Below are 27,775 nucleotides of genomic sequence, written 5' to 3' on the forward strand. Positions count from 1 at the left end.
ACCCACAACTAGCATGAGCTGGGGTGGAGGGTACCAGATGCCTCATCCCCCTAAATTATAATTTTTGACAAACCACCAAACTCCAGGCTGCCCTGAGCAGGGATCTGCCAACCAAGGGCTCTCAAAGGAGCATTTCCAGGGATGGAATAGCCTGGGACAGGCTGATCCCTGGCAGGGCTAGGTGATACTACTGCGGGTAGTCAGGGCCAAGCAGACAACATAGCATTTTCAAATCTTCCTTAAATGCAAAAGCAAAGCAGGAAGTGATCTTCCTGCAGACACTGCTGTCTCCGTAGAGCCCAACCACAACATGCAGTGGCCTTGACTTGCCAGTTCAGGGAAGGCAGCTGGGGAGAGCATAGGTCAGAGCAGGGACCACCTTCAGCTGAGGCACCTCCTTGTGGGGTAAGAAAGGAGCAGTGGAAGCAGCCTTCTTCCAAGCATTGAGAGCCATGTCAACAGGCAGATAAGCACCAGTAAAAGGCAGGGTGTTCATTGCCCAATGCAGGCACTTCCCCCAGGGACAGCCCTCTCTGGATCTATGACTCTTCCAGGATGGCAGGAGACCATGCTATTGGTATCTGAACATCTCAGAAGGGCCATCAGGACTCAGCTTTGTCATGGCTTTAGCAAGGATATTCAGGACATGGAGAGAACAACTGTCCCCTTGCACCCATTAGGTGATGGGTCCTATTGAAGCTTAGAAGCACAAAGGAGCTCCAGGCAAGCCCCATCCCCAAGCTTACCTTGCAAAACACTGGGTCCCGTGTGTCAGGACGTGCTGAACGCCAATGCACCAGAACATCTTCCCCAAGAGCAGGCAGAGGAAAATATCTACGTGCACAAGTGTTCCCCATCTGTTGTGCAAGCACACACTTGTCAGGATGCCTAGAGGAATCCATCTCCTCTTTCTTCCCCCTGAGCATATGGAGTGTATTAGGGCTGGGCATTTCTTGCACCATCCTGGAGCACCAGGGCCTTCCCAGGTCTCAGGGGCTTCTGCTGGACTTATAACAGTCTGTTACAGTCTGTCCTCCACTGGGGAGCCCAAACTGTGTCAGTGTCCAAATGTGGTCTCACTAGAGCCAAATGGAAGGCAGTAGTTTCTCCCCTTGCCCTGCTGGCTGCACTCTTGCTAAGCCTGCCCTGGTGCTTTGGCACAGGCACACCCTGCTGACTCCTGGCTGGCTTGTTGTCTCAGCACCCCCAGTGCTTTTTCTGCAGCCCTGCTCCACTGGCAGCCAACCCAATCTGGTCTGCTGCATGGGCTGCTCCCTCCCAGGGGAGGATGTTGCATTTGCCTTTGCTCAACTCCACGAGTCTCCCATTGGCTCAATCCTTCTGCCTGTCAAGGTCCCTCTGAGCAGCAGCACTGTCCTCTGTCAACCAGTCCCCTCAGTATGGTATCAGGCACAAACCTGACAAGAGCACACGCTGGGCAATCAGCCAGGTCATTAAGAAAGATGTTAAACAGTATTGGTCCCACAACTGATCCCTGAGGAACACCTTCAATAACTAGTTGGACTTTGTACGGCTGAGCACTCTGAACCTCATAGTCCAGCCAATTTTCCACCCACCCTGCAGTCCTCCAGACCCTGAGTCTCCAGTTTGGCTATAAGGACTCTGTGGAAGACAGTGTCAAAGACCTTGCTAACATCAAGACAAACAGCAGCCACAGCCCTCCCCTTATCCATACAGCCAGACATGTCTTCAGAGAATGCAATGGGGTCAGTCAGGCAGGATTTCCCCTTGACATGGTGGCTGTTCCCCATCAACACTTTGTATTTGATGTGCCTGAAAAAAGCTTCCAGGATGATTCACTCCCAGGGACTTAAGTGTGTCTGACAGGCCTGTAGTCCCCCGGATCTTCCTTGTTGCTCTTCTTGAAGATGGGTGGAACACATGCTTTTTTCCAGTCATCAGGAACCTCCCCAGATCACCAGGACCTTCCCAAGATGATAGAGCACTGTCTCACAATGACATAGGCCTCTCTTCTCAGCACCTTCAAATGTAACTCTTAGACTGCCATGAGGCTTGGGACCTGGGAAGTCTGAGGGCAGACCTCACCAGTAAAAATCAAGGCAAAAGCAGCACTGAGTACCTCAGCCATGTCCTTTGTCATCAATCCCTCTGCTCTGTTAAGGGGTGGACCCACATTTTCCTCACCCTTTCTGTTGCTGCTGATGAAGACACCCTTCTTGATATTAGAAGCCTTTCTTGTTGCCCTTCATAGCCTCCAGGTCCAACTCCAGCTGTGCTTTGTCTTTCCCAACTCCATCCTTGCATGCTCGGGCAATGCCTACTCTTGGGTAGCCTGATACCCCTTCTACCTTCCGTATGCTTCCTTTTTTTTTTTTTTTTTTTCCTATTCATTCAGGCTGGCCTTCTGCCACCCTTGCCTGACTTCCAGCTGAAGACTCCCTGGGAGCTTGCATAGCTCTGGCTGAAGTTTCAGATGCTGCTCTTAAATACACACTCAGACCAGCAAATCTACTGCAGCTCTTGCCTTGCTCCCGCTTGCATAGCTTAGGACAGTGCGTCCACATGCCCGGTTGTGTCAAGGCTAGTTTAGATTCACTGTGCCCACAGGGAGCACTGCCCACCCTCCAGAAGCCTTGCATGAGTCAGGCAGCTCTGAAAATGCTAACTGTTCTGCCCAGGGTGACTCCTGCTCCTCTAGCTCTCAGGGGCTCTGCCACAGTTGCCTCCCTGAACTGTCCCCTGATCCACACTTGCCCTCCTCTTCTCATCTGGAGAACCACCTGTATGAAGATCATTGCAATGATCTGAAGACAAAAGAGTAGAAGAGGTCATTAGTTTTTCTCCATTGAGGCAGAAGAGGGAAAGCCATGGTTTGTCCCAATGAAACCTCAGTCTGATACTCTGCTACAGAAGTGGGCTTAGTACCTGGTTAGCAATTCAAAAGGAACTAGTCTCTCTAACCTGTGGGAGCTCTCAATTGCTGGAAGCCAAATGTGCCTTTGGCAGGCTGCAGCAATCACTCAGAGACAATACCAGCCCTTCTCTGCATGCTGTCCAATGGTGCCCATGCCATTCTTCAGCATGCCCTCAGGAAAGCAGCCCAGAGCACCAGAGATGACAGCCGGGCAAATCAGATTAGATCTGGATGCCAGGAGAAAGAGCAAATGGACCTGCAACAGCGCTCTTTACAGCTGCACAGCCTCCCTTCCTCAGCAGGACTTGCTCACAGACTTTTTTTCCTCATTCTGCATCAGTCATTGCAGTTACCGCACTAAGGGAGAGATGCTGGCAGCAGTCTGGAAACCAGTTGAGCTAATCCTACCTCCAAGCACCCAAGTGGCTATTATTTCAGTGTGGCCAAGCTGGTAGGTGCTACAACGATGCATGCTAACCATAACCATACCTTTTCACGCGTGGTCCAGGACACAGTTTTTCCAGTGAGGATAACAGTGGTGGGGTGAGCAGACTGTGCTTTTTGTACTTTCCTAGGGCAGAGATGTGCTGTCTGCATTCAGACTTGGCTACACCACTTGGAGATGCTGGCACTCACCACCCTGGACACCTACCTTCGTGAGCTTGCTGGAACGTCGCACTGGGTCTCTCCAGAGCGGCTCAACCAAGGGCAAACCAGAAGCCTGTGAGAGGAACATAAATGGAGATGCCTGCCCAAGGCAGAAGCCTGAGCTCAAGTCACATCAGAAACAGGCTGCATAACAGTACTATTTACTGAGCAAGCATGCAGAAACCAGGTCAACTGAGCTAAGTGAAAGAGCAGTGACAGACCTGTCTGAGGAAAAAGGCCACAGGGTGACTGCTCCCATCCCTACCAAACCCTTGTTAGGGCTTCTGGGGAAAATCAAAAAGCAGCCTACAATACATGTAGAGTGGATCTGATAATTTAAGAATACTATGCATATCTATTGTGTTAAATAATGTTGCTTAGAAATCATTCCCTCAGAAAAGCACAACAGGAGTTGCCAGAGGTCCCTGGTAAATCAGCTTCATCTTCCCACATGTGCTGCTGCAGTGGGTTGTGACTAGCAAGGCAGGAACTGCCAAGAAACATGACAATCTGCCAGCAGATAAAAGACAATTTGGAAGCAGTCATTCCTGTACTTTTTAGACAAATACACCTGCCAGCCTCTCCTCTTCCAGCCTACCATCAAGCTATTCACACAGCAAGCAATTTCCCCCAGTTCCTCTGAACTCCAGGGCAGCTGGCAACATGTGCCTTGGGCTTCAGTGCCACCTAGGAAGAGCACAAACTGCTGCTTATGGGAGCTTGTACAGCAGCACTTGTATGGACCAAGGCAGGCCTCTGCTAGAGCGTGCACAAGACTTCTTTGGGGCACCATCACAGGTCACTAGTTAAAACAAAGCAACATTGTAACATTTTTCATGCTCCCCTTTTCAGTAGTGGGTTAAACCACAGGGTTTAAGAGATCATGGTACTTCTCTTTTCCCCATCATATTTACAACAGGAGGAAGGACAGCACTCACTGCAACCTGCCTGGCACATGGTGGTGCTACAGCACAAGTCCTGGTCTGTGCACAGACAGGAGGAGGCTGAGACACAGTCATCTGTAACAGCAGTTCTGTTAGCCACACTTCTTTTTATTCCATCAGTACTGACGCATATTGCAGGAAAGCACAGGGCCTGAAGATAGCATAGTTCCCTACGACAAAGCCTCTCTTGCTCTAGGCTCATGCACATGGCGTTTCCTTCAGAACACTGCCTCTGTCTGAAGCACCTCTTATGGCTTCCGATGATACAAGCTCCTTGTCCAGCTGAGAATCCACTTCAGATTTATCCTCCTCTGCAGCCAGATCTGGCTCCTCCTTGCCAAAAAGGCCTTGCATTTACACCTCCCACCTGCTGAAGCAAGCTTCCATCCTGCTCAGGATTTCATGCACTAACCTCTAGACAACTTTTCTTTCCAAGTTTAAAAGGACCAGAGACACCTAGTCACCCAACATCTATTGAAAATTATGCCTAGCAACTAACTCCTTTTTGTGCTTTTAAAGAATTTCTAAGTAGTATTATGCAACTTGCAGTAACTCCCATTCTGAAGTCAGTTGTGCAAAAGGTACTAACCAGAACTTACACAGCTTGAAGTTATCCAACTGCTTACTCTCAGTCAGCTCTTTAAGCTACTTTCAGAATTAATTCTAAGTAGAGGAACACACACCATGGCAAGTCCAAGTTTTATTTCCATTTCATTCTGAGAAATGAGACTAATATTCCCACTGTTTAGATGAAGTCACAGACAACATCAACAAAAGCAACTGATACTCCCACTCTACTTCTTGCTCAAGCAAGAAACACTTGTTTAAATTAGTGAGTGGCCAGTCCACCACATTTTATGTTATTATCTCATCCTGCTATGTTCCTCTGTTCAGCCCCAGCTGAGCAAGCAGCTTAGATCCATGGTACATAAAGCTGCTACTACAAGGCAAGTCAGACTGTACACTAGCAGCCTATTAGCTTGACCACAGTAACCACATTTGATTATGTGCCCACAATCACCTGTGGCTGGCAAAACACAGCACACCATGATTTAACGTCATGGTTAGCTGCCTTGCATTCAGCACAGGGTAGGGGAAAACACCCAAAATGAAAGGCACGAATGCACTGTAACTGTTGTTCCTCGTTTACACAGGCAGGCCTGAAGCATCCTTCTGTAAGGAAGAAACACTACAGTCTGGAGATCACCGCCAGGACAGTTATTAAATACAAAGAAAGCAGCCAGTGAGCACACATGTTAATCCATTATTATTTATTAGCTGTACAGCAGTATATTCTCCTTCCCAGCTTTCAAACCCCATTACATATTTTATAACAGTTTTTTCCCATGTTGGCTTCCTAAAATAATGAAAAATATCACACAGTACAGCTAAGTACAAAAATGCATCAACCTAGGGTCTGATAGCTAAACTGATAGCTCTCTTAAAAGCGATACATAGAAGAAAAATTTGTTTGAAATCAGCAAGACTGAGGCTCTATAAAAAGCTTACATATTTTAACATGTGACAGTTCATATACAGGCATCATTTGTATTTCACATTATTCCTTTTTTGTCTTTATTAGAGATCCAAAATTGTATAATTACTGACCTATTAATATTTCCTGGCCCAGGTTTTGAGGGCTGCAGTGACCCACTTATAAATCACCACTTCTGCCTTAACATAGGATTCATAAACACAAAATACAACTACAAGATAGAGCAAAGAAAATGTAGTCGTAAAATTATAACTCAAAAAGAAGGTTAATTATACATGTTTCAAATGCCAGTTCTGTGTGCTTCAAAACCAGATTTCACATGTGGGTTTCTGTTGTTCTTCAAGGAGGAGTCTGGGTACCTCTCTCTACATGATTGGTTATCAACAGCTTTTCCAACATTTACACTCTATCAATTCTCTTGTCACTTAGTTTGAAAGGAATTAAAATACTGGGGTTTATTTAAACTGCATTTTTGCATACCTCTTAATTAATGGAAAAAGATTAAAATGTAAAAAAAAGTTATTTACAAGCTTGACCATTACAGAAATGCTTTGCAGAAAGCAAAGCATATTAAGGACAGAAACCAGTTGGAGCATGCCAAAACTACCGTGTGCAGCCGACTTGGAGAACCGGAACTAGTCGGGGGGGGGAAAGCAAAAACAGTTTAAAAGTCTAGAACCCTCCCAAGTCTGCATTTACAGTTAAAAACACTACTGAGAAAAGGAGGCTCAAGGACTCTGGGAACTGGAAGGGCAAGTCCGGAGTGGTTTACCACATACTCTAGTCAAGGCTTCCACTTTTGTATATTAAAACTTGTTGCATGTAAACACCGTCCTTGGACCAGTTTTACAATGCAGCTCAGAGCAAAACTAATCAAGCATCTCACAGGAAACCCTCAAGGACTCCAAAATATTTCCTAATGTTCCATGATCCTGTAATGCTAACATAAAACAGCAAGTTCTAGTTAAATCACATTCTAACATCATTTTGAAGTTTTATTTCCCAGTATGTTTGGTAAAATGGTCTAAAATGATGCATTTCCCAAAGCCAAGAAAAAAGGTAAAAGGAAAAATAGATTTGAGCCGCTTAAACACAGCCCAGGCCAGTTCAGTCAGCCAGCGTGGTCTTCTTCCATCACCGGTCCATCATGCTGAGAATCATCTCAGGAGTGAGGTCTCCATTGGGAGCTTCCACTACAGCAGGCTGAGCTTCTTCCTCTTCCTCTACTGTTTCTGCATCAGGTTCTTTCTTTACTTCAACTATAATATTTTCAATTTCACCAGTGTTCTGGTCTTCAACCTGAATGATTGCTGCAGCTAGAAGGGCAGAAAACAAGAAAGGGGATGGGGGGGAGGGGGGAAATGACAGATTTTTACTGGTTCCAGGGGTGGCCTGCACCTCCTCAGATGACTCTTCAGTAGACACTTGGACTTTTGCATAGAAAGGGAAGAAGGGGCTCCCAATAAAGACACATTCCCACCTCAGCACAGAATAATTCAACTTGTCTCTCATTCATTCAAGTATCAAGCCCCTGCCTCCCTGGCTCCTGTCTGAAGATGTGCTAGCAGTAAAAATATCAAAAGGCATACAGGAATATGAGACAGTATTTAAACAATTTTTGCAGAATAATCAAACAAGACTGTATCAATATATGGGTGCATCTCAGATCAGCTCCTCTGTACTTATAGAGCAAGGCAAAGCTTCAGTCAAATTCAGGAGAGCCCACAGTGATGCTAGTGACTGTAGTCAACGTAAAGTGCTTCTGCGGGCTGTATGCCTAGGAAGGACACGGGCTGTACTTGGAGCACTGGTCAGACAGCCAAGCCATCAGGGAGCATTCACCCCTTGAAGGAACAAATTTGCCCTTCCTGCTGTTTCTAGAACTATTTTACTTAGACTTTGTATAGCTATTGATTTCTATGCTTAAGGAGAAACCTCTGTGGAGTTGCAGCTATGCAACATTTATGCTATGCCCCAAACTACAGGGCTGAAGCATGTTTGCTTGTGGTAATACCTGCAAAAGTCTACACAGGTTAAAAAATGCTATGGTGGTTCTTGTAACAGTTGTTTTAACAGCAAGTGTAACATTAGCAGACACCCAGTAACTGGGGCAAAAAGAAATGGGAAGCTTGCACACACCTATGAACTGGAATGTTATCAAAAAAACCCAAATCACATCCTCTCCTTTTTGCGTGGCCTGAAACAGGTACGTTCCCTAATGACCAGAAAACACTTGCAACAAGCATCATGCACAAGGGGTGATCATGGCAAAGTAGAGACAAGCGCAGCAATCTACTTTTTAAATAAGCTCACTTGAGAGGAGGAATTCTTCTACAAGAACTGCCAAATCCAAGGAAGAAGCAGTTCAAACAAGCACTGTAACATAAGCTTCAAGTAGTGACTTACGCTGGGATTGTTTTGGTTGAGTGGCAGCTTTGCCTGGTGGTCTTCCTCTTCGTTTCTTACTAGGAGGTGGTGCAGGAGCCTCTTGCTCGACTTCTGGTTCAGCCTCAATTTCTACTGCTGTCTCCTCTTCATCTTCATTATCATCCAAATCTGGTTCAGCATTTTCCTCTAGAAAAGAAAAACAAACAAAAAAATCCTCAAAAAAAGTGCATCAGGTAAGTCTTTAGTTTAAACAAGATAAACACATCCACCTACAAACAACCATTACTTAATCCTCAACTGAAGGCACTTGACTGATGACAGAGAAGACAAATGAGGCCTTTGCTGAGAAGCTGGTGGCACAGACTGTCAGTCTGTTATTTTCACATTAAAGGGAACAAATTGCCATTCAGAAAGGGAAAGAAAACATGACTTCACTTGGTGGCAGTGACTTCAGTATCTCTATGAAGCACTCCAGAAGTCAAGAGTGATCCAAAAGCAAGTCTCCTAGCCCTGAAGAAACAGCAGCACCATGCTTATCTTTTTCTGTAAAGTATATCAGCAACTGGGGTAGCAGTTCCTAAACACTTTGACTAATAACCAGGACCTCAAAATGTTAAGTTGAAAATAGCAAAGCCACATGGAACTGGGGAGTTCTTAAGTGTCACAGTTGAACACAGCTTTGCAGACACCTTGCCGTTATTTCTAGGACCATCAATGTACCACAGATCATCAATCAGTGACCAAGAGGATCATCCCCAAGACCTCTCTCTTCTGAGGTAGGACAGCCAAATACAATATTTTATGAGGCCCTGTCCACCCCCAAGTGATTTATGATAGCACCTCCCCTCCATGCCAACTCACTGCATCTCTTAGAAGCTGATTCCAGTCCAATGGTGCTCATGGCGAGCTGTAACTTCTTGCAATTTTTTTGTGGTTTATTGAGCTAATGGCTCTGAGTTTTACACTTCAGGACACCTCTGAAATTACCAGAATTAGCACCATCAACACGCCCAGAATACTCCATGCAAAACCAAAGCAGACAAAAAGCAATAAAAGATGTCAAGGGGATGAGATTGTTTGGAGGGCAAAATGATTGCCCCAAAATGTCTAAGCATGTCCACTGCACAGAAGAGCAGCTTACTTTCCTCATGAAGAGAAGAGCCATTACATGAGGCATACTTCCATTTATTTTTTGGGGGGGGGAACGAACTGTAGGAATTTAATTTTCTTAGAAGCTGCAATAATGGCTCTAATACTTTCCAGTTAGGAGGGATACCCAAACAGTACTGTATCACACCCTGGTCAATAGTTGTGCAGTTAAAATGATTACCAATGAGTAAAAAATACCTTCAAAAAGGTGGCCATTGGTCTTTGGGATTCCACAAAATGGGGTGTCATAACACATACCAGGCCTCAATTTCAAATCTCACACGAAAATCAAGACAGAAAATAGAAGGCAGCCAAACATACCAAGGTTCAACATACACTGCCATTTTATAGGTGCATTTCTTGCTTGAAAAATTCAGTTCAACATCCCAGAAAGCCTGCAAACACTCTAGGTACGCTGAGCTTTCATCCCCCTCAGTCAGATTATGCTGAATGGAGTGATTTTATTGCCACAAAATCACACATTAGCATCTATTTGTTCTGTGCATTACTGCTTTCCAGACATTTCCTCGTGGCTGTAAGCACATACATACATATCTCCACATACATAAGGAGGTATGTGCTGCGCTATTGTACGCAGTCATTCAAAGACAAATTTCTTTCCTTTTTTGAAATTTTCAGGTCCTACCTTTTTAGAGCTTCTTCATATTTTCCTCTGATCTCAACTTTTATCAACTAACGGTCTGTTTACTTCAGCAGCAGACAGGCCAAAGCAGGGGACAACATGATAAGAGTACATCATCTGATATTTTTTCCATTAGCACACAGAAGAGCATGCAGGACAGACAAATGCACAGCCTAGACAAGGGGTAACAAACACAGCATTTTTTCCAACTACTCAGTCTTGGAAGAGGTCTAGGACAGCAGAATCCACATCATCCTTCCCAAATACATACAGTCCTCTCTGTACTGGGCCATACGCTATCATTTTTCCCTTACCAATTGGATAAAAGTCTTTCAGGTACCAAAACAAACCTGCAGAACTGGCAAACCAACAGCTAACAAAGAAACAGTGAATCACAAGCCTGTAATTCTCAGAATGTACTGAGCTGTTTCTTACCACTATCAGAGGAATCTTCTTTCTTAGAGCGCATCTTTCTCTTTCTGCCACGTTTGCCCTTCTTTGTCTCTCCTCCATTCTCTCCTTCCCCACCATCTGGGCCAGAACAGTTATCAGCATGTCTGGCCATTGTGTTCTGTTTGGGGAGGGAGGGGGGGAACAAAACAAAACAAACAAACAACATGCATTGAAATCAAGATCAGATATTCTGGCCCTATATTTATACAGACATTTCTGATAGCTTGCCTCTTTTTCCTCTTTGTAAAGAAAGAACATTTAACAAATATAGGTAAATTTGTTTCTCTGACTTATGAAGCTGAGTGTTCATACTGCCCATTATGCCATTGCTAGCATACGCCAGTATCAGTTCTGAATTATACCAGAGCCTCCTATCAGAAAGAGGCAAATGACATCTTTTAAAAGATCAGTGTTGTGCTCTATGCCCCAGCCATCCTTCTCTTTGGGTAACATGGCTCCCCACTCCAAAATCCCATTCACCAAAAAGCACAACTCAAAACAGTATATTCCCTTACCCTGCGAGTGAATGTTTTACCGCACTTGGAACAGACAAATGCGGCAGGGACAAAGTTGGGATCGTGGTATCGTTTGAAGTGCATATCAAGGAGCTGTTTTTGACGGAAGGTTTTATCACAATGGCTACAAGCATAAGGCTTTTCTCCAGTATGGGTCCGTTTATGCATGATCATGTGCCGCTCCTGGTAGGGACAAACAAAAGAGGAAGAATAACTTGAAAACTCACAGATATGGACAATGAAAAACTTATTTTCACAGCCAAGACAAGGCCAAACACTTTAGTCTAAGGGCAACATCCAGGAGAAGATGGTCCTGCCTGAGTGTGAGCACATCTTGACTGATGACATATTCAGTCCTAGCTGCTTCCATCCTACGTGCAACTCTTAGCCCTTTGTCAACAGATATGCCAAGGTTGTGACTTATCTCCCTTAAAAGGTACTTTCTACAGGGGAGCACTTCATTAGGAAGCAAAGGCCACTGAACTTTCCCATGCCCTTAAAAAGAATTGGAGAGCTAACGCCGATTTTGACAGCTGGTCAAACTTAACAGATAAGCTAAAAAATCTTAGGTGTTTAGCTCCTGTTCTAATGCTCTTAAGGGGTGTCAGTCCCACCAGCTTACCTGCCTGCACGCATAATCGCACTGGTCACACTTGAAGCGCTTCTCGTTCTTGTGAGATTTTTGATGCTGTATGAGGGCATATCGCTCATGAAACACAGCATCACAGTAGCGACACTTCTTGCCCTGCTCAATGTAGGAATGCTGCTTTCGCAAATGGACACCTAGGAGTGCAAGAACCAGAGCCTTTAATCACACCATGGCTATCCAAGCATGAAAGAGCCTGGCATACAATCTCTCAGCATCTTTCCCTCTGTGTACTCCTTGAACTGAGGTGAGAAAAGTGACCTATTAATTCGGGATTCTATCAAAAAATTAAGAGGCTTATAATTAACAGCAACCAGCATAATTTCTTGACAGAACGGTCTAGTCAAAAGCTTGGTGAGTTTTTCTAGAGGATTCTAGATTTGGTTAATATCAGCAATCTGTGCTGATACACTTGCATTTGATAAAGCATTTGATGTCATACCATGTAACTTATATTCAAAATTCATTATCTGCTAAATACAGCAGGCTTCCTAGACTGTTAGTGTATAGACTGTTTCAAAAAAATCCATCTCAAAAAACATAGATCATCGATGACCAGGATTGCTTTGGATAATCTGTAAGGATTCTCTTGGAAGACAGAACAACATAAATTTTTGCTAGCAAAGTTTATGCAATGCACAAAGTAAAGTCAAGGTAAAACATAGCACTGTCCACAAGACACTTAAGACTACTCTGAATTGCCTGAATACAGCCAGAAGCCAGGTAATACATTGGGAAACAGGATTTTCTGCAGGATTAGAAGTCAGAGTGACAGGGCTAGAGGGAAACAGGGGTACCAATAGCTAATCCCTATCAGAGGTTTTAATCACTTTAAAATTCTCCAAATATGAGCATATCACACCTGAACAAGGTAGCCTGCTGTAGATTAAACAATCATTATTAAAAGAAAAAGTCTTCACAGCTAATCTCAGTTTTTTCTTGTCATAGATCAGCTCTTGTTTGCTTCAGCAGACACTTGGTGTCAACTGACTGTCATCCTCTCAAAATGTCCTCCACTGTAGCACTTTACATTTGTTTTCTACGGAAGAGAACCTGCCTTCCCATTACTTGGTTGAAGTTTTGCTTATAGACAAAGTTTTGCAAAATCTCAGCTTTTTCTTCACTGAGAAAGATTATCTTCAATTGCTCTGGGAGTGATACTATTTTTCACCTTCTTGTATATCATAAAAGAGAGCTTGCCTGCTGGAATCATGGGGTACTGCTCACCAGGTCAACACTCTCCTACTGCAAGGACTCAGGGCTTTTGTGACAACTCAGTCTCTCCTATTCTGTCTGTAGCACACAGCTCCACTTCCTGAAAAATGAAATTGTTTTGGCTAATTCAAGCCTTTTAGCTTGATGAAGATGTATCTGGGTGATAATTAATGGCCTCCAATACATAGGAGGTCAAGCCAAATGACCTGCTGATTTCTCAGACCTTAAGTCATACAGAGTTAAAATATTAGTTTAAGTTCAATAAATGCCTAGCATCTATGGGCATGAAAATAATTTGCCTTGTATGCTTGGAAAACATGCTGCATTTTCAAATAATGAAAAGAAACTGAAAATTCTTACAGCATGCAGCAGTTATTGTAAACTAAAGTGTGTATTACCAGCCACACATCTAAGTCTGTGCTTCATTTTGTGCAGTTACAGGATTTACTAGGTTAAAGGAGGGGGGGGGGGAACACACACACAAAAAAAACAGACAGACAGCTGTTGGGTTATGTGAACTCTAATTCTGGGAAGGCATGTTTTGTGTAATCTTCTGCACTAACTTGACTAATGACCACGTTGCTGAGATACATACCCAAGTCACTCTTTCTTGCTATAACAGTATCACAGTGAGGACAGTGAAATTTGGCCACATTCTCCGTATGCTTTTGTAAAATGTGCATCTTCATGGTACCACTCTGAGTGAAGCGAGCATGGCAGATATAACATTCATATGGCTTCTCTCCTACAGTAATAGAAGGGGAAAAAAGTAGCACGGGTACTTTTATTAACAAGAAATCTAACCAAAAAGCCCCAAAACAAAACAACCTCCCAGAAACTTGCAGCAAACAGCTCAACGATGTTTCTTTCTCTAGAAATTTTAGTTCCTGTAAATATCTTTCTACAACACAGAGACAAAACAAATTCACTCTTAAGCAAATGAGTTAATTATTAGTCCTTACAACGAGAAATGCATACAAGACTTACATGCAGACTGCTGGAACACTTCAAACATCATCAGATTTTTGAGATTTTCTTTTGAATGCTCATACATACAAGCACATTTCTGTCATTAAATTTTAGCAACATCACTAGCTTAGCACTCCAATAGTGTTCTGTGTTAGAAAAAAATCTTATTTCTATCACAGAAAAAAAATGAGGATCTTCACAAACTGTATCCATCAGACACTGTTGCAATTACGCTCAAGCATGAAACTAAAAATGGCCATAACCTTCAATGGGAAGTAGAACATCAATAACAAAGAAGAAATTTCTTATCTTCCTACTAAAAAAGCGCCTGTGTTTTGTCACTTCAGTGAAACCAAAAATCAGAATCCTACAGCATATTTCACAGTGCATTCACTACTGTGCATTTATGAATTTGCTAACGCTGATAAACTCTGCATTCTCTTCAGCTACAGACTTTATGAAGATTTTATATTAAACTTAAATACTGCATTTTGCTGACTAAGAGCATTAGCATCATTATGCACTGTCCCAGGACTCAGACACTGGCACACAGACAGCACGCTAAAAATGTGTCATCAATACCAGAGTGGGTCCTCATGTGCCTCTTCAGTTTGTAAGTATCCCTGCTGGCATAGCTGCACAAGCTGCACTGGAACGGACGCTCTCCAGTGTGAGAGCGAATGTGGCGTTTCAATTTGCTAACCTGAAAGCCAAGAGCAAGACTGGAGTTAGCAAGGATGAATAGGTCAGATTTTCAAGAGTACAAGAAATCAGTCAAGAATTTTGTTAAGGTAACCTATTTTGTTTTGGTAGCAAGATAAAATAAAACAACAACAAACCCATTTTAATGCCAGTCTTACACTGCATGTAACCACTCATACCCCCTTCCCACTCTATTCCACCTCCCAGCCTCATTCCCAGTCTTGCTTCATGCTTGTTCCCACATTCAACACAGCCTGATTTTGTCTCTTGCGCTCACCTTACTGATATCAACCATCTCAATGTCAGAGGATATGCTAAAATTTGAAAGTATTCTGGAGAGAAACAAAAAAAGTGTCCCAGGAAAGCGTGCACCCAAGGAACACCGCAGGAGGGGTAGTGTTCTTCCACAGGGTGCCTTCTTGGGTCTCCTTCAGTTACTTTGAGGGAGAAAATAAATCAATAACTCAACAAAAAAAGCCCTAATCCTACAATCAACAGGGTGACTTAATCCCTTTACTCTCCTGCCGTTATCTAGAAGGCATGAACCCAGCTTAAGAATTAGCACTGACATGAATGGAAAGCATTTTCTGCTTTAGCATGAGCAAGCTGCATAATCACCAACCTCTGTCTACAAAACCCAGCAATCAGCTCACAGAAGACCAACTTGCTTATTCTTTCCTAATTCATGCACTACAACACAATGCATTCAGCACTCAAACCACAGGGCCTGGAATTACAGCACTGCAATCACAGCTCAGCAAAGTAAAAAATCAAAACAAAATCACACAACCAGAAAACTCAAAAAAAAACAAAACAAACAAAAAAAACCCCCAAAAACCAAAAAACCCAAGCATGATTGAACACCCAATTCAGCATCTCCACTGCCCCATTCCTCCTCTGCACAGATCCCAGTTTTTAATCATGTTGCTCATCACCTTGCTCAGATGTCCTATCCCCATCCTGCAGTGTAATTTTTATTATCTTTTAAAAGCTGTCCTGCAGCATAAGCAACAGTGCTGCTTAGGGCATAGGGGAGAACATTCAAGCAAACTTAGTTTCCTCAAGCTAATTAAATAATCCTTTAGAATTAGCAAAACTGTTTTTCACTCATTTGGAAGAAAAGTGCCATTCATTTTGGCAACAGTCACTTTATCAGCAGATACATAAGATGGAAAGTGCACATTTTAAAACTGGAGAGCACCTCTAGTCTTAAAGTACATCCTACTCAGCAGATACCTGCCTCCTTCAATTCCTTTACTCGTCTTAAAGGACTGCTGATTTTAAAAACAATGAAAACAACTATTGTCTCCAAAGAGGAAATGGAAATCATCTAGGGTTTCCATGCACAAATGCCCTCAAACAGGTTTCTCATTAACTGAGGAAGCCCAACCACTTGCTTCCAAGAACAGACCTAATTTATAACCTTTTTACTCAGAGCCTTTTTTAAAAATGGCCAAGGAGGAAATGCCTAAGCTTATAACAGATGGTGAATAAGTCTTGAAGCACACGAGCATGTACTCAGTACTGTAACAATTAACTAACATACCTCCACACTAGCATAATCACACATTGAACATTTGAATGGTTTCTCATGGGTGTGTTTGTAACGGCGATGCCGAACCAACTCTCCACTGGTCACAAAGGCCATGTCGCAGTCTGGGCACTTGTGAGGGCGAGTACCTAATCATTTGCAGCAAAACAGGAAGACGATGACATTCAGATTTAGTGACAAAAAAATATGACACAGCTTTTTCTTTCCCCTTCTTCTTTTTTTTTTTTTTAATGAATTAGCAACGTTCCATTGTGTTCTGAAAGATTAGATTACAGCCGCAAATGGCACACAGGAGTCATAACTTCTGTATAAACAACCAGTGGACTGAAAATATTGCTAGAGACTTAACATCCCTTCAACGAGGAAACAAACTCCCTTATTTTCTTATCACTTGGTTATTTGTAAATTTTAAAGCATTCAGTTAGATAAAGCAGAGGTATGAAAAGAAAGCTATGGATAGGAATTACGCTTTTTTTTTTTTGGCAGAAGGGTCACAAGAACATTGTTTAAATTTGATTACAGTTCCCAAATTACTCCCACCTTAAGTTTTATAACAGAAACTTAACCTAAGTAAGGAACAATAGAAACGTGCTTTCATTCCTACATGTTTTACTGGTCCAATTTATAATCTGTTCCCTGTTTTTCCCTCCCCCCCTCCATCTCCCTTCTGTTTAGCTCCAGCCTCACCTTACTTTTCCACAGGGAGCAATGGTGGCACAAATCTCAGAACACAGCAAACTGAGGGCCCTAATAATACCCAAGACAAACAGAACATTTTCTATAGCTTCAAGTAATTTCAGATCAATCCCAGGGTCAGTTTTATATCTATGTACAGAAAGAGCTTTGCACCTAACATGGTCAGGTGAAAACCTGCTCTCATAGGAGGGGGAGGGAAAAAAAAAAGAAAAAAAAGAAAAAAAAAAGAGAGCAGCACTGCATAGTTTCTTTCTTTTTAGCTTGTCCCATAAGAGAAATTGGACAGATTCAGGATAGACCCAACCTGCCTTTATTCTAAAGACAGAGCAGATCCTGCTAAAAGAATGTATGCAAAGGCAAGAGCACCTGTGTGAGTGTTGAGGTGGTTCCTCAGTAATGTGACTGTCCGAAAAGCCCTGCCACAGAGATGGCACTTATGTGGTCTTTCATCAGTGTGGCTTTTCATGTGGCGGTCCAAGTTAGAACGACGTGGACAAGTGTAACTGCACAGCTCGCACTGGAATGTCTTCTTTACACCTAGCCATGAAGGAAGTCACATTTATTCTTGGCAGTACCATGGTCTACTGCATTACATTAGAGATCAGCAGGGAAAAGGAAAAATTCCTGAAGGTTAAACTACTACAGGGAACCCAGTTTTGTACCATTAAGTCCAACTGTATTTCCTGTTAGGAATACAGGCAGTGATTAGTTGTCTTGAATTTTTGTTAGTATGCCAGCAATTAATGTTCTTGCTCCACTCCACTCTAAAAAGGGTTTCTTAATTTACAGTTTTAAGTTTCCAGAAAGGAAGAGTCAAACATACACATTGCTGGATTTTGTGCTATCCACCCTACCCAGTACTTGGCTAGGAACCCCCCCCCCCCCCCCGTCCCCAAAGCTAATTGTATTGCTGGTTCCTGATGTAAAAAAAAAAAAAACCACTTATGTATACAATAATCTCTTGAATATGCATTACAGCAAAAAGCAGAAACTTTTCAACTGTAGTGATATGGGACTACTAATACCACAGCATCACATTCAAGCAGAATGAGCTCCTTTGTAAGCCTATACGCAGGAGAGAGTAGGTTTGCCCAGAAAACAATAGAGCTGAGAGCTCTTACATAAAACAGTAAGTGACACTGGGCATGCCTGCTTTACTCCCACTTGCATCTACTCAGTCACTTCAACCATATTGAAAGATGCAGTCACAGCAAGTGCAGTTTAGAAATCCACTTACAGACTTACCTTTCTTTTTGATTTTTGTTGGTTTAGGTGGCTTCATGTTGCCCACTACCTTTTCTGCATTGACCTCAGACAACAAACCCTCCTGCTGCTCCTCTTCAAAGTCATACACAGAGACATCCACATCTTTGCCTTCCTCAGTGTAGCGGAGCTTACTCTTTTTGTTTTTCTTTGTTTTTTTGGCTGGTGGCTGATAGTCTGGATCTTTTTGCCAATTGGGATCTTCTTGGGGCTGAAGTTCACCTTGTTCCAGCGTCTCCACCTCACCATTTGCACCCACTTTCACTACCTGGAAGCCTTCTGGTAAAGGGAGAGTGTGACAGATCATGGGCTCTCCCTCTTGCAGGCCTCCTTTGGAAACCTCATTTTCATACGCTCCCTGAAGTTCTTCCACAGAAGTGGTGGCAACAGGTACAGTCACTGGAACAGGTACTTGGACCAGCTGAAGCTCACCAAGATTTATAGGCTGCTCTTCCATATTAACAACCTGAAGTGTTATGATCTGCGTATCATCCACTGTAGCCTCTGTTTCTTGGGGCACTGCACCTTCCATTACTTCAGTCTTCATTTGAAGAAGTGTTGGATCCAGCTGTTCCATCATCACCATCTGCACACCACTGTTGACATCCTGAACTACTTCACCCCCATCTGCTTGGTTTGGTGGTATATGACAAGCATCGTCCTCCTGCCCACCTTCACGGCGTCTTTGATAGGTTTTTCTCTCTTTTCCCTTAATAAAAGTTTCTGATTCTTCCACAATAGCTTCAACTGCCTCGCCTTCCATTTCACCTTCCTGCTGTAAGAAACAGAAGAGGGAATGCTGCACATCACCCAATGTATTTTAACAATGGCACACACTCCACAGAGGGACAAGCGGCCTAACTGAAAACCACCAGCTCAACAGCAGCAACATATTGCAGCCACATTCAAGAAAACAAATCAATAACTGTAAGCACTAGTCTCTGCTAGTGTACTGTCACTGTAAACCAAGGCAATCACAGAATCCTGCCTAGAGTGAGACAACAGCTGTACCAGTTTCTTGGAAATGAAGGAAAGCAAGAAAGAGAGAGTGAGGAATATGCAGGTTCCTATTTCTCAAGGACTGCAAATCACTAAGGCAAGTGATACAGCACCATTATTCCTTATTCACCTTATTTATTTTACATTGCTTAGCAATATCAGAAGCAGTCCTGTGCTATAATTTTTAATGACAAAAATAACAATCTTACATGTTAAAAAGCCGATTTTGTGAAGCACAATATAAATCTGAACTTCAAAAAAATACTTAGCCTGAGAACTGTGATTTCCCCCCCCCCCCATGAAGAAAAAGCTTTGGGAATGCAAAGCAAGAATTTAAGTCCTCAAAGTTACTTTAAATTAAGTTCTTGTTTCACGTCAAATTCCAGCTCCAAACAACTACTATTTCCTCTACATTTAGGTTTCTCTGAACAACACTTGACTGGCATCGTTGTTTAAAAAAGAGAAAAAAAGAAAAAAAAGGACATAAGTGTATTTCTTGTGAGTATCCTGTGGTTCATTCCTGTTCCCATTTATGGGCACTGCCTTGCCTCTGAAGGCAAAACACAGGATGAGCTTGAGCACAGTGCCCTCTTCGGGTCAAATGAGCCCCAGCATGCAGACAAGGCTCAGTTAAAATTTTATTTCAATTTAAATGGTCTGGACTCAGAGCTGCTGGACTCTAGTGATTTCTCATGAAAACTGGGCTAAATCTAGCTATGTCATCAACAGCATGCAATAATTCTAAAGCTCAGCATTTTAGCAGGTAGGCCTTAATTGTAACTCTCAAAATTTTTATATAAAAGCATATCTCCTTTTTGACTCATCTCTGCCCCAACAATCCAGCATTCTTCTCCACACAGGATTTTTTCAAAACCCCCAAAACACCTCCTCCAAAGGCTCCCAAACACTTCTGCAAACATCCCCCTCCCCCCAAAACAAAAAATCTCCCACACATATAAAAGAAACAAAAACAACAGAAAAACCTAATCTTCTTATGAAGCTTGTGAAAAAATCTAATTTCAATTCCAGGTTTGATAGGAGACTTCTACATTTTCTTATTTTATCTACTGACCTCTCAGACCAACCAACAGAACCTCTCTAAGCTATCTTTTAAACTCAGCACATCTCGTATCATACTAATATCAGATGTCTAAACGTAGCCTTGCGTATTCATTTTTAAAATACACAGGCATATACACATAACATGAAACATAGCTATCAGTCTTTATTAGACTTAAGAAATACAAGACATGTAATTATTATTATTATTTTAGAGAGCACTTGCTTTTACTGTTACGGTCTTTTCTAGTATCCTGCACTTCTTCTGTGAGAACAAGATGTTCTTCTCTTTCTTCAGTCTGCTCAGACTAGGGTCATTTACTAATGTGCAGCCTTGATATTCGCTGTTTCTTGTGGGCAGCAGCAGTCTCCAGGGGGCACCAGATACCCAGAAATACTGACATATGGCTTCATGTGCACTCCCTGCAGGGATCCTGCTTCTCCTTTTTCTTAACACCCATCAGCTTTTCAAGTCACAGCAAATTCATATGGACAAACAGCTGAAGAACACGAGATGATGCAAGTACTTTACACTAGCCAGCAGGCGATCAGAACGGAGCTTTGGTCTTTAGCCTGCAGCAACTGTGAAACAATCAGAGCAAATTGTCTTCCGATTATCTCAAATATTTGCAGGGAAAGAGAAGGAGAAGCCTTTTTAGGTGACCGGAAGCCTATGAACAAGGAAAGAAAGGACAGACATAAACAAAACAACGGTGTGGTAAATGACTAGAAATCAAACAACAAAAATTTAAGATGGAGGAAAAAGAATGGTAAAAGTCCATCTGCAGGGCTAACACCATTTCATTTTGGTGCCCTGTAACGGGACAGAGCAGCCATCAGCAACCTTGATTCAATTACACACAGCTCCAAGCAGTTCAGGGGGCGCTCTCATAAGGGCCTTCACAATAACTGCCAACATCAACCATGATAGCAAGCCCGCTAAGCCACCTGAAAACAAGACAACAGGCAAGGTTTGCCAGGGTGCTCTGCTATCTGCAGAAGTAGGTCATCCAGGGGAATGGTAGGAAGGCATCCTTTCTCTTACCTGCACACTAGGAAAACCTTATATCTGCCAAGGAACACATCATTCACATCTGTGATGATTTTGGCATGCAGCTTATAGGGACAAGAAGGTTAGCCAGCCTAGGAACACAGACTTACACTAAGATCAGGTAAATGTATGCAAGCAATATATTGCTCAGAAGGACCTTACAGTGGGAAAAACAGTAAATACAAATGGAAGGATTCTTCTTATAACCATTCAGTAAAGAAACTAAGACTTTACTGTTTTTTTCCAGCTCCTTGTCTTATCATAGGGACATTAGAGTTACCTGACTACCTACAGCATCCTTCTGCAAAAGCCAGACCCTGAAGCAGCACGCCTGGCAGGGCAGGCAGGGAACCACAAAGCACGGCTGTCCTCCAGCGGTGAGCCACATGCACTGCAACAGCGCAGCCAGCAAGATCTCCTCCTGCCACCTCCTCATCACACTTAACTACACTGACTTGTACCTCCTATACTTCAAAATTCAGCACATGAATGAGCATTTACTCCTATTCCAAGCTCTACAATATGGTCTGTTACCTTCAGTAAAAACAAAAGCAGTTGTTTTCAGATTAATTTAAGCCAGGCTCTCGCTGTCGGGGAAAATATTCTGAAGAAAAAACAGTATATAATATTGTATATACACTACACAAAATACTACAGTATTTTAAAGAAAACTAAACTATTCCAGGTTATATTGACAGTGTACCACCAAAATACAAAATTGCACAGAAATAATATCAGTTGATGCCTTGGCTGGCTCAAAAATCTTGGTAAGCTGCCAAGATTTGTTTCCAGGAAGGCGTGGATTTTATAATTTAAGTACTTCTCCAGTTCGGGGAAGGTGGAGGGAAGGATTATTGCTAAACATAAGAGAGAAAGGGGGGCTAGCCAAAATGTAGGAGCTCTCTCCTATCCAACCGTCTGGAAAGACTCTGTCTCTGAGGTCTTTGTGGTGAGCTTTGCACTGCCTGTCCAGTTTCGCTTTTCAGTCATCTTGTTTTTTCAAGTGTTTGCTGGGGGACTGAGGGTGAGATTGAGATTTATTTTCAGATGAGTTCTCCTTTTCACAAAGAGAATTCTGGATGAAAGTTTTGAACTTACTGGCAGAGTTAATAAAAAATACCAGTTCATTGGACGTGATACTACAACTTGCTGAGGATTTTCCATTTCTATTAATTTTAACAGAAACTAATCCCCCCTCCTTTTTTCCCTCCCCACATTCACTCTCCTAAAAATACTGTTTGCTCCTCACCCCCGAGTTCTGGGGGGGAAAAAAAGCTTCAAATAGTTCAGAAAACATGTATAGCATACTACATGAGTCCATTATGGGGAAACGATAGGAATAAACACTAATAAATGTATTTCTTTCTTATCATTTCTGGCTTTTATTCTCAGCTCTCTTCCTCTCAGTTACTGTACATTAGTACCAGTAAAATAGTTTGAGAATGATCAAATTTAAAAAGCAAAACAAAACCCTAAGTTAATAAAAATGTGATTTAGTGAGTCAAGATGGAAAAGACTGAAAGAGAAGAACTTCTAGAAGGGTAGCAACCAAAGAAAGAGCAAAGAATATCTGAAAATTAACAAGTAAAACAATTTCCATGTAATAGCACAAGCTAGTCTTTCCACACATGCTCATGCTACAGGTTCTAACAACTCAAATGAGAGATGCAGCATCACTAAATAGTTCAATCTACTGTCAGAATCCAGTTAATCAGATAAAAGGCTGGGATATCCAAACAACAGACCTAAGATTACTCAAATAATTGATGGGCAGCTCATCTAAAAAGACTGAAACAAGCAGAAAGAAGATGGGGTATGCACACGGCAAAACTGACAGGGCTTTATTATTCTGAAGAAAGAAATCAAAAGGTTGCTTGAGAAAATAATTTAATTCAAACTAGCCATTTTGACTGTAGCACAGAAGAAAATCTCAGCCAAACTACAATACAGTATTTTGCCATTCTAGGTCCTTTGCGTGGCAATACACCAGCAAAGCAGTCATCTTGAAGGTATAAACTCTTTAACAATCAGGAATATGATTTAAAACACACTAGCAAATCAATGTTTCAGCATAAGAAGCATCTTCACTACAACACTTCTTCTAATACAGCTATGTTGATGAAATTCACCATGTCAGCACTGAAAGACTGAGAGATGGAGCATTCAATTAATGCATTCCCACACTAGCATTAATCATAGAAGCATTAATGTAGATATGGACTCCAACATAGACAGTATGAACCCAGAGATAGCTGTTACATATTTGGACTGTTAGTGCCAATGCATGTCTTGTCTACCTGGGTTTTTTATGACAAAGCTAGTTACAAAAAGTCATTTGCCTGCCTCCCAACAAGTGTTAAACAAAAAACCCCCACTGAACTGCGTCAAGATCCATGACCAAATGACTGCAAAGCATGTATTCTTTTCACCAAACAAGGCGCAGTTCCATTAAAAACATTCAAAACAATTGAAAAGTAGTTTAAGCTGTAATACACAGTTCACTTAAGAAAAAAAAAAAAGAAATCAATAGAAACAACAAAGCCAAGAGTTAGTTGTCAATAAGTCTTCAGCATTTATACAAATAATGAAAATCTCTGAAATTACATTAGTGTAAGCAAAAAAGAATGACACGTTCAGACACTGAAGTCAATTCACACACGCACATCCCATATAATTGTCATGGCTTTGACACTGACATATTAGCCACTTATAAAAACTGATATGGGAGTGGAAATATGCAGTATGCTGAAGTGTAGAAGCCCTATGTTTCTCCTATATATCCTGTAAACTTTTGAAAGTAGAAGGGGAAGAATAAGCAAAAACTTCACCCAATATCCCACAGTTGCATCATATTTTTGCTATCTAAAACAAGAAAAAAATATTTTTAAGTGTATGCATCCAGTGGGGTTTATGGTCAAACCTAGTTTCCCCCCACCACCATCCTTGTTTGTGCCTGCAGTCAACATATTATCTCTTTGTAAGTATTTAAAGACATTAGCAGATGCAAAACAACTGTAGGAGCACTTGGTCACTCTCCTTCCCCATCATGAAGTCTCCGTGGCTCTCCTCCATCTTCTGAAAAGCCTCCCACTAAGCATAGTCAAAAATAATACAGTTAGGAAGGAAGCCTTTGCATTTGCTCCAACAGGGCTTCTGTGATGACAAGAGATGAGCATGACATGAATGTAACTTTCTTTTAAAAGCAAATTTGTAGAATACAAAGAGTTTAGGCTTTTCTAGCACTGCTTTAAGATGTTTAAGCTGACATTAACCATGCTTTTATCAACCACTGTTCACTACAATTGATCTCAGTCTCCTGGACACATCAGCAGTATCTCTACATGGAGAACAAACCCGAAATACAAACTTGATGTCTGTGTAACCTTTTCTCAAAGTTGCACTCCAACTTAAAGACACAGCAATTCTTTTTCTCCACACATTGCTGCAGTAGAACCAAGAAATCCTCATACAATTGGGAGAGTAGTACAAAGACACCTGAAGAGCTTAGTGCAGGGCCACACATATCCAAGCAAAGCTTGTTAGCTTGGGCTCAGCACTTCACAAACATGGCTATAAAACTTTTCAACACAAGATTGATCTGGATGTAGTTCTACCATATCTGCCTGGTACTGCACTCAACCTGAGTCGCTCAGCTTAACCTGAACAAGCTGCACATAAAACCAAAGACCAAGAGTTTATCCAGAATTTGGATTATACATGTAAAGACTGCAATTTGATAGTAGACTGCTGTCCATGTCTGTTGCTACTTGCCCACAGAAAAAGGTTAACAAGGGTGGAGTTGCTTAAACATCCAAGTATAAACACAAGCTATACAAAAGCTTAAAAATCTTGTGTTCGACTCCTTAGGAAAAGGAGAAAAAGGGAACCAACTTTTTCTCTTTTTTTCTTTTAAAGTAGGCCTGCCCTTACTTGACAAGGCTCACAAAGCTTTAAGCAAAAAGTAACATCACACAACCAACTTGGGATATTTGCACAGTGCTACCACATGCAAAAACATCCCAGATGTACTATCAACAACAGAAACCAGGAAAGCAAATTAATCAATTTTCTTCCAACTGATGGTCTTTTCTTACTATAATAGACAAATTTGCAAACAAAGTATTACATGAAAATAACACTCAGGAGACTATCCTGTTACAATGCAAGGATACAACCTTACAGGCTTCAACCTGTTTGTTACTTGATAATGAAAAACTGCAACTGCACATTTCACAATCTTTTTTTGCAAAGACACAACCAAAAAAGGTGTAGTCATAAGATCAACTTAAGAGAGAAGCCTTAAAGAAAGCATCAGCATTTGCAACGTTACAACAACCAGCCTGTTAATTGTAGGGCATTCTGAGAGCAGTATTTGTCAATATATAAGTATCAACAAAAGATAGCTGTTACAATCAAATCAAACCCTTGGCAAGGCAAGGCTGTACACAGAAAAAGGAGCACTGTCCAGCTATAGTCTCCCTGAGTGATGATGCCTATTCTGCAATCTGAGAAATCCACCAGAGTCTGAATACACTGCAAAAGCTCTAAGAATGTGTTGTAATAACAGGCAACTGGAAGCTCTCTCTCTCTCTTTTTTTTTTTTTTTAAAGCTTTTAAGGTAGTTGTTTCATGTTGGAAGCTTGAAGCTTTTGTTTGCCTACTGCATTCAATTCCATATCCATATCCTGGTTAGGACTGCTACTCCCATCTCCCTTCTCTAGCTGCTTTCTTGTTGTTTCTTGCTTTCTCCTTCACTTATAACACTGGCACTGAAAGCACACACACATGCACAAACACACAGAAAATCAAATATACTACTTGACAAACATCTATTACAGCTATATATATGTATGTATGTATGTATCTTAAAGGTAGTCTCATTAATTCACTGACTTTTACAAGATTTCAAGAGCTAAGTGGACCAAGCTAGGGCAAACACTTAAAGGCTCTCAGTTTTTAAATCAATCAACATTCAACTATTTAACTGACAGTTATTTAAGTAGTTAAATGGTTAACATTTAACTATTCAACAATTTCTTGCTAATCAGTACGTACTGAGAAACTGACAGTACCATTAGCATTTTATTTTGACCTGTTTCATCCTGCAACTGCATGTTACTAGCTTATGAAGGTAGTGTATACTTCCCACAGCTGCATTAATGGAAGATGCAGCACTGCTTAGTCTCTTTTTATCTGCACACTGCCTTATCAAACCAAATCTGTCTTCTAGAGACTTGTCCAGAACTAACATCATCTAATGGAAGAGCAGCACATTGAAGCTACCAGTGCATAGATGGCTACTTTTATTTCACATAAAGCCAACTCAGCCACCAGATAGGCACCCCCTGGTCTGCTGCTGCCGATCCACTTAAGAGCAAGTCATTTGCCCAGAACCAATCCCCTGTACAGAAAGTGCTATCTTGCAGGAAATAAATTTGAGAAATATTTTACCATCTCAGATGGAGTCAGAGAATAAAAAGTGAAATCTACATCTTTTTTGCCAAAAGTTGAGTGGCTACACTGAGCTGTGCTGCTCCAGATTGTCCCATCCTGCCATCTACAGAGGACACACTATAGTGAAATCGATTTCACTCAAGCATCATGCAACCCTTTCGGTCACAGTACCCACTAGTTTGTGGTCACCTTCCTGTTTAAGACCAATATAATTTAACTGTGATCAAAAACACACACTATGCCATTCAGTTAGTTTTTAACTGAGAAACAAGGTTACCTGCTACTTATGCTTACATGAAGGTAGCACATTTTGGGTCAGACATTATCAAAATTAATCTGGTCAGAATCATGTCCAAATCTATTTACCCCTTCCCCTTCATTATGAACTCCCCAAAAGCACAGCCAATTCATCTCCCTGGCTACAGAGCATTCATTATCCACAACTGCCTTGGTGTTGAAGCAGAATTACAGTGCATCCCAATGACACTTTGAATGTCTATGCTTTACAGAAGACATCTCCAAATGTCCACGACACAAAATCTCTTTAGCTACTGCCCCCACCCAAAGGGATCCTGCCAGTTCTCTTTCAAACATTCATCATGCCTCATGAGATAATTCAAAGTGATGAGAAACTTCGGCCAATATCGATACCTATTTTTCAGTCAGTGAATAGCACACACCAATTATTTCCTGCAATTGCTTAGGAAAAGCTGACCTGCTCATTTGGACCAAGAACTCAGGGGAAAGGCTTTGTAAGACATGAAAGTAGAGTATATATTGGGTCTCCCAGCAAGACAGAGAAATTTTAGGTCCACGTCTTTCCTCAGGAGTTTGTAGAACAAGCCTTCTTTTATTCCTTTCAACCAACAGAGGCAAAAGACCCCAGAATCATGGACCTTCCAGAAAAGCTACTGGCAATTCTGCCATAATAAGCAGTAGCATACAACGGACATGAAAGCATAACACAGTAAGGTGAACCTCTTGAAACCTGTGTTGTTAAAAATCTCTGCAGTTACTGATAACAAATCTCACACGCTT

The 27,775-nt window shown here is 41.9% G+C and overlaps 1 protein-coding gene across 6 annotated transcripts in view; it reads right to left on the reverse strand.

Annotated features, from left to right (window-relative positions):
- Positions 1–5,744: 5,744 nt before the first annotated feature.
- Positions 5,745–27,775, reverse strand: part of CTCF (CCCTC-binding factor) — a 36,996-nt gene continuing 14,965 nt past the window's right edge. For 2 of the 6 annotated variants that reach the window (XM_067302800.1, XM_067302798.1), the window contains exons 2-11: positions 18,157–18,949; positions 17,278–17,448; positions 16,210–16,343; positions 14,544–14,664; positions 13,588–13,737; positions 11,754–11,914; positions 11,132–11,314; positions 10,599–10,734; positions 8,390–8,557; positions 5,745–7,299 (exon numbers count right to left, since the gene is read on the reverse strand). In XM_067302800.1, coding sequence (XP_067158901.1) covers positions 7,118–7,299; positions 8,390–8,557; positions 10,599–10,734; positions 11,132–11,314; positions 11,754–11,914; positions 13,588–13,737; positions 14,544–14,664; positions 16,210–16,343; positions 17,278–17,448; positions 18,157–18,937 — 2,187 coding nt within the window. In that variant the 5' untranslated portion in view covers positions 18,938–18,949 and the 3' untranslated portion in view covers positions 5,745–7,117. Of the gene's footprint in view, positions 7,300–8,389; positions 8,558–10,598; positions 10,735–11,131; positions 11,315–11,753; positions 11,915–13,587; positions 13,738–14,543; positions 14,665–16,209; positions 16,344–17,277; positions 17,449–18,156; positions 18,950–20,458; positions 20,507–27,775 lie in introns of those variants that run through there. The other 4 variants (XM_067302802.1, XM_013942727.2, XM_067302801.1 and 1 more) reach the window with 3 other exon arrangements.

Source organism: Apteryx mantelli, chromosome 10 (assembly GCF_036417845.1).
Source record: "Apteryx mantelli isolate bAptMan1 chromosome 10, bAptMan1.hap1, whole genome shotgun sequence".
Taxonomy (NCBI): domain Eukaryota; kingdom Metazoa; phylum Chordata; class Aves; order Apterygiformes; family Apterygidae; genus Apteryx; species Apteryx mantelli.